Source organism: Panthera uncia, assembly GCF_023721935.1.
Source record: "Panthera uncia isolate 11264 chromosome C1 unlocalized genomic scaffold, Puncia_PCG_1.0 HiC_scaffold_3, whole genome shotgun sequence".
NCBI classification, from domain to species: Eukaryota; Metazoa; Chordata; class Mammalia; order Carnivora; family Felidae; genus Panthera; species Panthera uncia.
In genome coordinates, this window is record NW_026057584.1 from 51,046,573 (window position 1) to 51,058,826 (window position 12,254).

Genomic DNA, 12,254 nt, shown 5'->3' on the forward strand with positions numbered 1-12,254 from the left:
TCCTCAGATAACTCTGAGGTCTGAGCGAAACTTTAGTACTACTCTTGGGGTTTTGTTTTGTTTTTGTTTTCATTTTTGTTTTTTGGGGGGGGGGGGGGGCGGCAGTCAGCTCAGAGCACAAGTATGTATTATTCCAAGAAATAACACTAATGGATTTGCCTGTGTGAGAACCACTTACCACCCCCCACACACACCCAAATACCCATATTGCAGAATGATCAATTTCTCTTAATTCCCCCAGCTATCCCTGGAGGGCTCACTTAGAAGGTATTTACCATGTACGTGTTCAATACCATCCTTAGCCCAAGGTCACTATAATTGCTTTTCTGGACACTGCCCCTCATTTTTGAGTGCTCAATGATGGCTCATTTTTGGTGTGCCCCTTCCCTAGGGTGACAGGTCTTCAAGCCAGGAAGAACCTGAAACTCATGCTCTTCTCCCTCTTCTAGGTTCTTGGACTGTGGAATTCCCTGTCCTGCCCACTGTGCTCCTCTCCCATATTTTGAGCACTGAGACCCCAGAATTCTCTGCCCAAAGATTCTCTAGCCTGTCTCCCAAGTCTTAACAGACTTCTTCTTTAGGTCTTTCCTCCTGAGAGAACCAAGACACTCTTGGTATGTGCATCCCATCACCCCTAAAGAGTGGCCAAGAAGCAGCTGCTTTAAAAGCTGGGCAGGTTGATGAAAGTATACGGGGAGGCTGCAAAGTCCACCTGCTTACATAGTAAGGCACTGAGCAGGAGGTTAGACAGGTGCAGAGGGGCAGCCACAGCCAGCTGGCCCAGGCTTGTCATGCAAGGAGTTGAGAATTCTCGATTCAAACTCAACTTGCCCAGGCTTTTATGAAACTTATTAAAAGGTAGGAGGATAAAACACATTTAATAATGTATTCATTTGATGTATAACTTTAAAATACTTAATTATATGGTATTTGAAAGAAATGTGCTCCTGCCTTGGACCCAGCAAACATTAGGGGCAGAATTGAATGATTTAGTTGCTTGTTGAAGTGTGTCCTTTATACGAAGAGTAAAGCAGGGAAAATACACTTTCAAACTTACAAAGCCAGTGTCTAATTGCATTCAACACTTGCATTTTAATACTCAGTAGGTGTTAATGTGGGCACCAATTGCCTGGAAATAACTGTGTGGGTACACTGATGTAACCATATTCCAAGAGTCCATTGTGGACAGAAATATTTTCATTGATATAATTGTAAAAGTCAAAATCTCATGACCTCTCCTTCCGTGGCCGCCTCCTTCTTTAGTCCCTTCCCCTGCAAATTTTCTAGTTCAAAATATAAGCCCTTTGGGAGTTGTGTCATCTGATTTCAAGAGAAAATTTGGGGTATAAATAGCTCCCAAGGATCAGTTGAGCAATGATTGGGCAGGAGGTCAGTTTTCATGACTCCATGGCCCCCCATCTATACCCATGCTTAAGGACCCCTCACTTTCTGCTTTATTGACCGTCTTGGCACTAAAAAAAGAAACAGAGAAAGCATTTCTCAGAAGTCAACAGTGATAACATATTACACATATACTCTTTATCATTGTTTTTGTATATTGTGCACTTTAAGAATTCCTAAGGGAAATGCACCAATGACTGTGTCTTCAGGTTGTAAGATTCTTTTTTTTTTTTTTTAGGTTTTTTATTATTTTATTTTAATTTTTGTCTCCTAATTTTTTTATTCTAAAAGTATATTGACAATGTTGTATTAGTTTCAGATATATATAACATATTGATTTGACAATTCTATGCATTAGTCAATGCTTACCATCAAGGTAGGTTTTTTTTTTAATTTTTTAAATGTTTATTTATTTATTTATTTTTTAATATATGAAATTTATTGTCAAATTGGTTTCCATACAACACCCAGTGCTCATCCCAAAAGGTGCCCTCCTCAATACCCATCACCCACCCTCCCCTCCCTCCCACCCCCCATCAACCCTCAGTTTGTTCTCAGTTTTTAACAGTCTCTTATGCTTTGGCTCTCTCCCACTCTAACCTCTTTTTTTTTTTCCTTCCCCTCCCCCATGGGTTTCTGTTAAGTTTCTCAGGATCCACATAAGAGTGAAACCATATGGTATCTGTCTTTCTCTGTATGGCTTATTTCACTTAGCATCACACTCTCCAGTTCCATCCACGTTGCTACAAAAGGCCATATTTCATTCTTTCTCATTGCCATGTAGTATTCCAGGTTGTAAGATTCTTAAACACAAAGTATTTTTTAAGAGCACTCAGGATACAAACAATTATGCTCACTCTGCCACCTAACATTAGGATGAGGAGCAATTAAACCATTGGAGTTTTTGAAAGCAAAATTAATTATAGTATTTGAGATCCAGTTTTATCAACTTGTACACATTTATTCCAAAAATGAAATGAGGGCCAAGCGTAGTCCTATGTGTTTTACATGTGACATAATCTTATGTAAATATTCAGGTATTTTCACATGTCTCAAGAAAACTGTTTATGATCATTCTCTAACAAAAGCCCAAGACTGTTATTCCACATTATACTATAGTTTTTGCTTCTTCCATATCTAGCAAGATCAAATGAAACCTGAAGAGTCCTTGTGGTGCTCAGAGCTGGGAAGACAGAGTGGACAAGGCAGGTGTCAGGGAAAGGGAAAACGAATAAGGGAGAAGAGAGAGATGGAGATGAGTGGGGAGAAATATGTGCCATTAGGTGTGTTAGCTTTTTAAAATGTGTTTATATTTAGGTTTTATTCACATGTCTTTATTCACATATCTTTTATTCAACTTTCTTTTCTCTAAACTGGAATAATCACCTTCGTGAATCTGTTACAACTTATTTATAGCTTCATTAACAATGTCTTGCTATACTTGAGAAAGGAATATATGAATTAGTATTTAACAGAAATACAGTAAAACCTTGGTTTGTGAGCATAATATGTTCTGGAAACATGCTTGTAATCCAAAGCATTTGTATATCAAAGCGAATTTCCCCATAAAAAATAATGGAAACTCAGATGATTCATTCCACAACCCAAAAATATTCATATAAAAATGATCACAGTACTGTAATATGATACAAAATAATAAAGAAAATAGAAAATATAAAGAAAAATAAATTAACCTGTGACTTACCTTTGAAAACCTTCGTGGGTGGTCTGAGGGAGACGAGAGGCGGGTTATCGTGTAGGATGATATTCACTATCACTAATGGAATCACTGCTATCTATTGGCTCAATGGCATCTTTTTCTGTTCGTGCAGCTTTAACAAGGAACCTATCCAATGACACTTGCTTTTGCCTCTTTTTGAGCATTTCACAGAAATATGACATTGCATTGATGATCACCCACAGTTCCACAGCAAGTGAACAAGCAAGTGAGAGAGAGAAAAAGAGATAGAGAGAAGAAACATTGGCTCAGTTGTGATCATGTGATGTTCAGCATCATGTACTACTCGTATTGTGAGACATCACTCCTTTATCAATTTAAAATTTATTAGAAATGTTTACTACCTTGCAGAGAATACTTGCAGACAAGTTACTCGCAATCCAAGGTTTTGCTGTATTGACTTTCTTGGCTAAAGGCATGCAACCAGTGTATAGAATTTTTAAAATTTCTTTTTCCTGTGCCTGTAATTCAAAATGCCATAGAAAATGTTTAATGACTTTTCCACACTAAATATGCATGATTCCCCATAATTTGCTTCAAAAATTAAGGGGTTATTCAAGGGCAAATTAACCTAAAGGCAATGAAGATGATGATTCACAGCAGTGAATTTATTCCCATGCTGCTGCTACTGCTGCTTATCAATCAGATAATACAGGACTCTAAAGACTAAAATTTCTTTTATCATCCCTATCCTCATTCTACTCCTCAAAGGTAATCACTTATAATATTTCTGAATGTTTTCTAATTATTCAAGAGATACATGTTCATCTCTTACTCTGTGCCATGCACTGTTGTAGATGCTGGTGATACAATAATGCACAAAATCAGAACAACTCCCTGCTCTCAAGATCTTTACAGTTTAGGGGATGAAACATAAAATGAATAAACAAACTAGTATACATACAACATGATATCAAGTGCTAAGAAGTCTACAGTAGGACAAAAAGACAGAATAGAGGTGTTAACTGAGTAGGGGAGTCAAGGAAGCCCTCTTTACCCGAATACAGTGAGAAAATGATCCCCTCAAATTGGGAAGAGATACTAAGCAAAGCGAACAGCCCGTGCAAAGACCCAAAAGCAGTAGGAAGCCTGGCAGGGTTAAGCACAGCAAGGAAGTCAGTGTTGCTAGAACAAAGTTAGTGAGGGAAAACTGGTTAAGAGATGAAGGTAGAGAGACACAGCTTGTGATGAGCAATGTAGGACATTATGAATTAGGCATTGACATGGCCCGACTCATACTTGAAAAGAAGCGTTCTGGCTGCAGAAGGGCTTCAGGACAAGGAGACCAGGAGACCGGTAGGGGGCTACTGCAGCAGACCAGGAGAGAGATGATGGTGGCTTGGTCTCTCTCTCATTCATTGCTGGTAGGAATGCAGCCACTTCTTCAGTTTGGAAGTTTCTTAAAAAACAAAACATACTCTTACCATACAATCCAACCATTGTGGTCCTTGGTATTTATTCAAATTAACTTGAAAACTCTGCATACAACTATTTTTACAGCTTTATTGTAATTGTCAGAACTTGGAATCAACCAAGGTAACCTTGGGTGAATGTATAAACAAACTAGCATATCCATACAATAGATTGTGATTCAGCAATAAAGAATTTCAAAGCGAAATGCACCTTAGAAAAAAGAGCTATTAAGACATGAAAAGACAGTATGGCGTTTAGATCCATAATAGCTAAAAAGGCATTTTAGTTCCTTGCCAATGACTTTTTATATTTCAAAACAGGAAGTACAATTGACTTGCTTAGTTAATTGAATATTAATATAAGATGGATTTGTGCCTTTGTCATCTATCTGATTTATAATCCATGCTGGTAGCTACCACAGAGTGTTTGTGAATGATGGAAATATTCTTTCTTAGCCTTTATATATATAGCTTATATATATAAAGATATTTATCTGCTTACTCTTTATATTATTAGAGGAAGAGAATGAGAGAGAAAGAGCAAGAGAGAGGAGAATGAAATTGACTGATTTTAAGGAATTGGCTCATGTGATTGTGGGGGCTGGCAAAACGGAAATCTGCAGAACAGGCTGACCCTGGCTGGAAATTCTGGCAGGAGTAAATGTTGCAATCTGTAGTCTGAAGGCAATTCCAAGACAGAATTCCTTCCTCTTTAGGGAATCTCTGTCTTATCTCTTAAGGCCTTCAATTAATTGAATGAGGCACCCTCACATTACAGAAGGTAATCTGCTTTCACATCTGAAAAACGCCTTGACAACAACACCTAGACTGGGTGTTTGACCAAATAACAGGCACCATGCCCTAGCCATGTTTAACATATAAAATTAACCACTGAAGAGGTATTTGTTGCTTTTTCAAACTTTGCTTTTAATTAGAGAGTACCATAGCTCATACTTTCCTCTTTACACACTCTTCCTTTATTCCTATAACCACAAATGAATTCATATCACTCTTTCTCCAAGATTATATGCTCTTTTCTTCTTATTTTTTTTTTATTTTTACATATTTTTGAAGTAGGCTTCACACCCAGCATGCAGCCCAATGTGGGGCTTGAACTCAGAACACTGAGATCAAGGCCTGAGCTGAGATCAGGAGTCAGACGCTTAACTGACTAAGCCACCCATATACCCCCATATGTTCTTTCCTTCTTAATGAATGACATCATGCATCATAATTAAGAATTACCAGACTCCTGATCCCACATCCACATATGAAATCTCATTTCCATAGGCTGATTTTGTCATGTTTGATGATCTGTCTTGGATAACTTATGAGTTTAGGACATACCAGTCATCAATATCAAATTTGTAAAGAATCAATTGGCCACCATCACAATGTGTCATTCTACTTCAAGTAGCTGATAAAACAAGGCAGCAGTAGAATTCTTGGAGTTTGGTGACATCACAATATTACACCACAACGATTCTCAAATCCACCTGCCCTCTTCTGTAGCTTTATTTGATCACTGGATAAGAAATAATAGAAATGCCATAAGCCCTGAATTTCCAAACCATGTAGTGTGATATCTTGCTATAATTGTCCATTTGAAATGGACAAAATGCTAAAAAAAGTATTTTGCTTTGAGTTACAGTGTCAGTGTGTTAAGGGTAAATCAGAATCACCCAAACGTAAGTTCCGAAAGAAAGTTAAAAATGATGTAATGTAAGTATTAATCAGTATTAAGTTCCAATTATGTAAGTTTTTTTGGTCTTCATATATATACATGTGGTTTTGTAACTCTAGCCATTAAGTTGTATATATTTTGTCATAAGTTATTTCATAAATGCATTTGTGCTTATTTAATACCATGAAAAATAAATACTGGCAAATGACTGTGCTCTGTTTATAGAGAACAGCAGCACATAGAGGTCATCGTATAATCTTTTGAGCCTTTTTTGGTAACACTGGGTGCTTTGGGTGGCCTTTCTAATTTTTTTTGCCCTTTACTGGGTCCCTGCCCTCTCAAGTTAGTGTGACTTGTTCTGGAGGCTTTAGCACACGCTGTCATTTCTGGCTACCTTCCATCAGCTTATGATTCTTAGGCTTCACTCTGTACAAAGAGATTTACCCAAGCGAATGGAATCCAAAAGTCAAAACTACAATGTGCTAAAAATACCTAGGATTTATTAAATTGGTGCACTGACAAGGAAATAATGAAGTCAAATGAGACAGAGCTGACCTCTGTTCTTTCTGGAGGCAAAGCTCAATCGCTCTGTAGAGTTTCTATATTTTGTGGGGAGCCTTTCACACTATCTTGCCAGTTCAGACCTTTCGGGAGTTCTGGGTGATTGGAGCTGACCAGCCTTAAGGGCAGGTATTACTACCCATCAGTCCAGTCAGTGTTGTCTGTGTGGAGCTTATACAGGAGAGTGACAGAGCACCTGTTGCAGTGCCCTATCGCTTCCTCACTCACTTTGTTGATTTCCTCAGCCAGCAATTCTAAACCCACCGATCCCCACCCTCAGGAGAGCAAAATACTGAAGTTTTCCTCAAGAAGCCAGAAGTGTTTCTCTTCCACTTCCACTGGCTCTGTCACCTAAAATGAGCTTTCAAAATAATCCATTTGTTTCTTTTTTTTTCTTCACTTTTTAAACTGTGGTGCTGCTATCGGAATAAATATCTTTTAGAGTACTTAATTTATTATTTTCCTAAAATGTAGAGATCCTGATCAAATGAAATAACACTGACTTTTGTAAACACCAAGGCCTTATTCAAATAGTTTGTGCTATCAGTACCATATATACCCAAGGTTATTAACTACAAGGTGACTTTTACAACTTCCAGTCCCCTTTGTTCTTTCCACTCCAGTTGCCTCCTTTAATAACAGACATCTGTTTATGAAACTTCTTCTCTATTTTAGTTTTGTTCATTACAAGAATAGTATATTAATTGATATCTTCAGACTGGTATTGCTACACTTTAGTGTTGGGGAAGCTGCAAATGTTCAAAGCCCTTAGTGCTTGCCTTCAGAAGAGAATCAGTTTGAGGAATTCAGAGCTTTCCAAATGTTAATCCAATCATTTTCCTTTTTTGAGACAGCTCATATTGAGGGGTGATCAGAGAGTGATTTGCTGTATTTTAAGTCCTATTGCAGTGTTTGTTTTATTATCAGTTTTTCTTCACTTTTTCCTCAAGTTTAATCAGTATACATTTTTGTAGAAGACTGCTGGATACCGATGATGAGCTCAGTGACATTCAGACTGATTCAGTCCCATTGGAAGTACGGGACTGGTTGGCTTCTACTTTTACACGGAAAATGGGGATGATGAAAAAGAAATCTGAGGAAAAGCCAAAATTTCGAAGCATCGTGCATGCTGTTCAAGCTGGGATTTTTGTGGAAAGGTAAGTGACACTGTTAGTATCTCAAGATGATAAAATTTGGAAAGCAGAAGATAAACTTACCATATCAAAGTTATGTGAGTCAAATATTTTGCTTCTTGAAGAAAACTTCAATTATAAGTATACATAGAATGAACAAATTTAGGGCTTTATTATGAGCTTGCCTATAACAAAAATGTTTTATCCTGGGTTTATTATTTTTATTTCTTTTAAAATGACATAAAGACTAAAAGCAAAGACTTGACTGACCAGTGCCCTCAAATGAACCTTTGTGAGTAACTGTTTAAGAAGTTATAACACACTCATATGTTACACAACTAATTTTACCTGTAAAATGTAACACTTCAGAAAAATGAGTTCTGTACTACATACTAAAATCAAACAGGCCTTTCTCTGTATTAAAGTGAAAAGACCATCCTCTTTCCATCATGGAAGGAAAGATCCCATGAGCTTTTGAAGAGTTTTTTAACATTTCTGTCACTGAAGCAAGGAATACTTGAGGCCTCCTAGAAGCACCAAATCAAATCGCTGTAGTTTCTGATGTGAAATACATGGTTTTGTTGCTGTTGTTTTGTTTTTTGTTTTTTAGTTTATTAATTTGAGGGAGAGAAAGAGAGCATGAGCAGGAGAGGAGCAAAGAGAGAGTGTGGGAGAGAGAGAGAGAGAGAGAGAGAGAGAGAGAGAGAGAGAATCCCAAGCAGGCTCCATGCTACCCAGTGCCCCATGGCGGGGGTGCACAGGAGGGGGTGTGTGTGGGTCAGGGGTGCTGAACCCACGAACTCATGAGATCATGACCTGAGCAGAAACCAGAGTTTGAGGCTTAACCACAAGGTGCCATCCAGGAGCCCTGTGAAATACATGTTGATGTGGCCTAATTTTATATTCATTTAGCCCTTAAGAATACAGGCTTTTTTTTTTTTTCTATCTAGCAAACAAGATGTTCTAGAACTAAAGTTAAAGACTTGAAATAAACATGTTACATCTGACAATTTAAAAAATTAGTCTTTAGAAATCTCTTGGATTAAAAAACAATTAAATTATATTAAATGATATATAAAAAGATGAAACATTTTTGAAACTAATAAAATTGAGGAACAGAATTTTTTGTCAATGTACTTAAATTTAAGAGAGACCACATCATTTTTAATCTTTTGACATCTCTACTTATTAATTTGAATGAACATTATAAACTTTAATTTTCCTCTGTTAAAGGAACAATAGGAACACATTTGGGTTTCTAAAAATGTAAATGAGAATGCATTGCAAGAAGTATTTGATGCCATTTGAAAATATAAATACAGCACATAAAGCTTGAAGTATCTTGGCTTGTGCCTATATTATATACAATAACAACCAGTCAGTGATTATTTAAATTATTTTGAGTATTTATTAACCATATCTAATTGGCTTTTATAACAGAATCTTCCATCAGTGTGGTAAGGAGATACCCACACCCCCTTACAAGATGCATAAACTGGTCTCAACTCTGCTGGGTGGGACCAGAAGTCTGCAACAAGGAGGCAGAGCTGGAGAGAAGGAATATCTATTCCCATTTAAAAAAAAAAACAATTTTGGAAAGTGTGTGACAGTTATTGATTCTCATTAACATCAAATCAATATTAACATCTCAATAGGAGTTCAGAAAGTCAGTGAAAGAATTACAGATAAAAGACAGTATGTGTGATTTGCTGAAAGAATATGTATTTGGTCTTTTTAAAGAAAATATTGTAGGGGCGCCTGGGTGGCGCAGTCGGTTAAGCGTCCGACTTCAGCCAGGTCACGATCTCACGGTCCGTGAGTTCGAGCCCCGCGTCAGGCTCTGGGCTGATGGCTCGGAGCCTGGAGCCTGTTTCCGATTCTGTGTCTCCCTCTCTCTCTGCCCCTCCCCCGTTCATGCTATGTCTCTCTCTGTCCCAAAAATAAATAAAAAAAAAAAACGTTGAAAAAAAAAATTTAAAAAATAAAATTCTCATTTAAAGAAAATATTGTAGAACTTGGCAAACTAAAAAGGAGGCAAACTGTGGAGGTAAATTTCTATTCCCACCCAATAAAAGATTAAGATTTCTGCAAAATACATTGATATCCTACATTTTCATTTTTTCCATATGCTACATAAAATATTTTACTTAGTAGGTTATAGAGATATAAAATGTATTTAAGACAACTAAACCAGCATGCAGTCTGGAAGAAATCAATATGCAACAAACACAAGGAAATGAAATCTCTTTATTACTCTTGTAGCCCCTTTAGTAGGTGCATAGAAATAATGGCATATGCTTCTCTTCAGTTTTCAAAGATAATTGTCTTCAGTTTTGAAAGTTAGAAAGACTTCCTGAGCATCCTGTCAAGTCTCCCCTCCCAAGACTCAGTGCCTTGGCAGGTCCTGGCAATTTGCTCATCCAAAAGTACCTCCAATCTACTTGCTTTTCCATCTTTACTCCTGCAATCCCAGTCTCCATTTCTGTTACTTGCCATCAGAAATGGGACAGTAGCTTTCCAGTTGGGCCTCCCTCTTCCACAAGTGCCCTCTCCAAACAAGTCAATTTTAAATATATAAATTAGTCCCTGTCACTCTTAAGCTTAAAACCATCGGTTGATTTTCCATTTCACTTAGTATTAAAAGTGACTTCTGTATCATGGATTTGCAGGTTAGGCCCCCTTTTACCTTCTCACCTTATTGAATGCTACCTTTATTTTTAACTGAGTATCTGTACTGCTCTGATTTCAACCCCATGGAGATCCCTAACTCTTTCTTCCCTTGGGGCCACTTGTCCTGTTATTCCCTCTACCAAAAGTGATTTTCCCCACCCTTCCCCCTTCCTGGTCCTTTCTGTCTTTTCAGAGGCCTTCCCTGAGTACTCTGTATACACTGTTCATCACTTTCTCTACCCTAACCAGCAGTTTACCTCATAGTGCTTAGTGTTGTTTTATATATATATATATATATATATATATGTGTGTGTGTGTGTGTGTGTGTATATATATATATATGTGTGTGTGTGTGTGTGTGTATATATATATGTGTGTGTGTGTGTGTGTGTGCGCGCCAGGTGAGCCACCAAGGCACCCCTGTAATCATATATTTTTATTTATTGTCCCTCTTCACTGCTCAGTAAGCCCTGTGAAAGCAGCAGATGTAGTTTTCTTATTTGCCACTGGTCTCTTACCTAACGCAGTGTCTGACATAAAGTCATTTTTATTTTTGTGTGTGTTGTTTTGTTTTGTTTTGTTTAGGTTTTGAATTATATTTTGCAATTGCAGTAAAAACTTCCAAAAATAATCCACCGTATTTCCAGTTGAACTTATACCACCTGAAGGAACCTAGGAAACTCACTATTCTTTTTCAGCAACTTCTAATATATCAGCTATTTACTCAAGTGTGAGGCAACTGTATTAAGGTTTCCCCTACATCGATTCTGATTCCAAACATCCTAATTTTTTGTCCTAATATTTTACTCCAAATTATAGGATTGGAAAAGAATAATGGGAAAGTTTCTCTGTCTCCTCAGAAAGATAATCTGCTTTGTCTTTCTTTACATTCCACGTAAGGAAAATGCACACTGATACTCATTTCTCAACCTACTCCAGGTCTAAGGAAACAGCACCAGAACTCCCACAGAGCCCAGGGAGCCCTGAAGAACCTAAGAACTGCAGCCAACAGCACTGGCTGCAGAATAGTGAGAACAGTAACATTAATACTAATAATGGCTTTCTTGTGTTGAGACTTATTATATTATGCCAGGCATTTACATCATTTACTCTTCACAAAAAGCTTATAATTATCCTTGTTTTACAGATGAGTGACATTAAATAGCTTTCCAAAGGTCACATAGATAGTGAGTGAGTCTGTAATTGAAAGTATGTCTTTCAATAGTGAGTCTGTAATTGAAAGTATGTCTTCTCTTCGTTACAGCCTACTGCCTTTCTGTGCCTTTCTAATGACTAGAAAAATAGAAAAGACTGGTGCCTCAAAAAAAAAAAAAACACAAAACAACTAAACATCATTATTGACAATAATTATTTTCTGGGTCTGTTATAGTGTAATTGCTAGTTTCCTTGCCCTGCAAGACTAGAATAATTACACCTATCTCAATAGAGTAATTAATATAAGTATTTTTATTTATAAACTGCTCTGAAATCTTCCAATAGAGATAGAGGATAAGGATAATTTTTTTATTATAACCAATTACTCACACTCAAAAATCATTTAGAGTCATTTAAAATAAGCATAAAATGGAAATATAGAAATAAATAATGTCTCTGTAATAAAGTGGCAAAATACTTTATCAAGAAAACCTAGGACA

At 37.1% G+C, this 12,254-nt stretch overlaps 1 protein-coding gene across 14 annotated transcripts in view; it reads left to right on the forward strand.

Moving 5' to 3' along the window:
* The window catches only part of PDE1A (phosphodiesterase 1A), a 329,201-nt gene that overhangs the window by 247,449 nt on the left and 69,498 nt on the right, over window positions 1–12,254 (forward strand). For 12 of the 14 annotated variants that reach the window (XM_049615392.1, XM_049615393.1, XM_049615396.1 and 9 more), the window contains one exon: window positions 7,771–7,953. In XM_049615392.1, coding sequence (XP_049471349.1) covers window positions 7,771–7,953 — 183 coding nt within the window. Of the gene's footprint in view, window positions 1–5,940; window positions 6,274–7,770; window positions 7,954–12,254 lie in introns of those variants that run through there. The other 2 variants (XM_049615405.1, XM_049615402.1) reach the window with 1 other exon arrangement.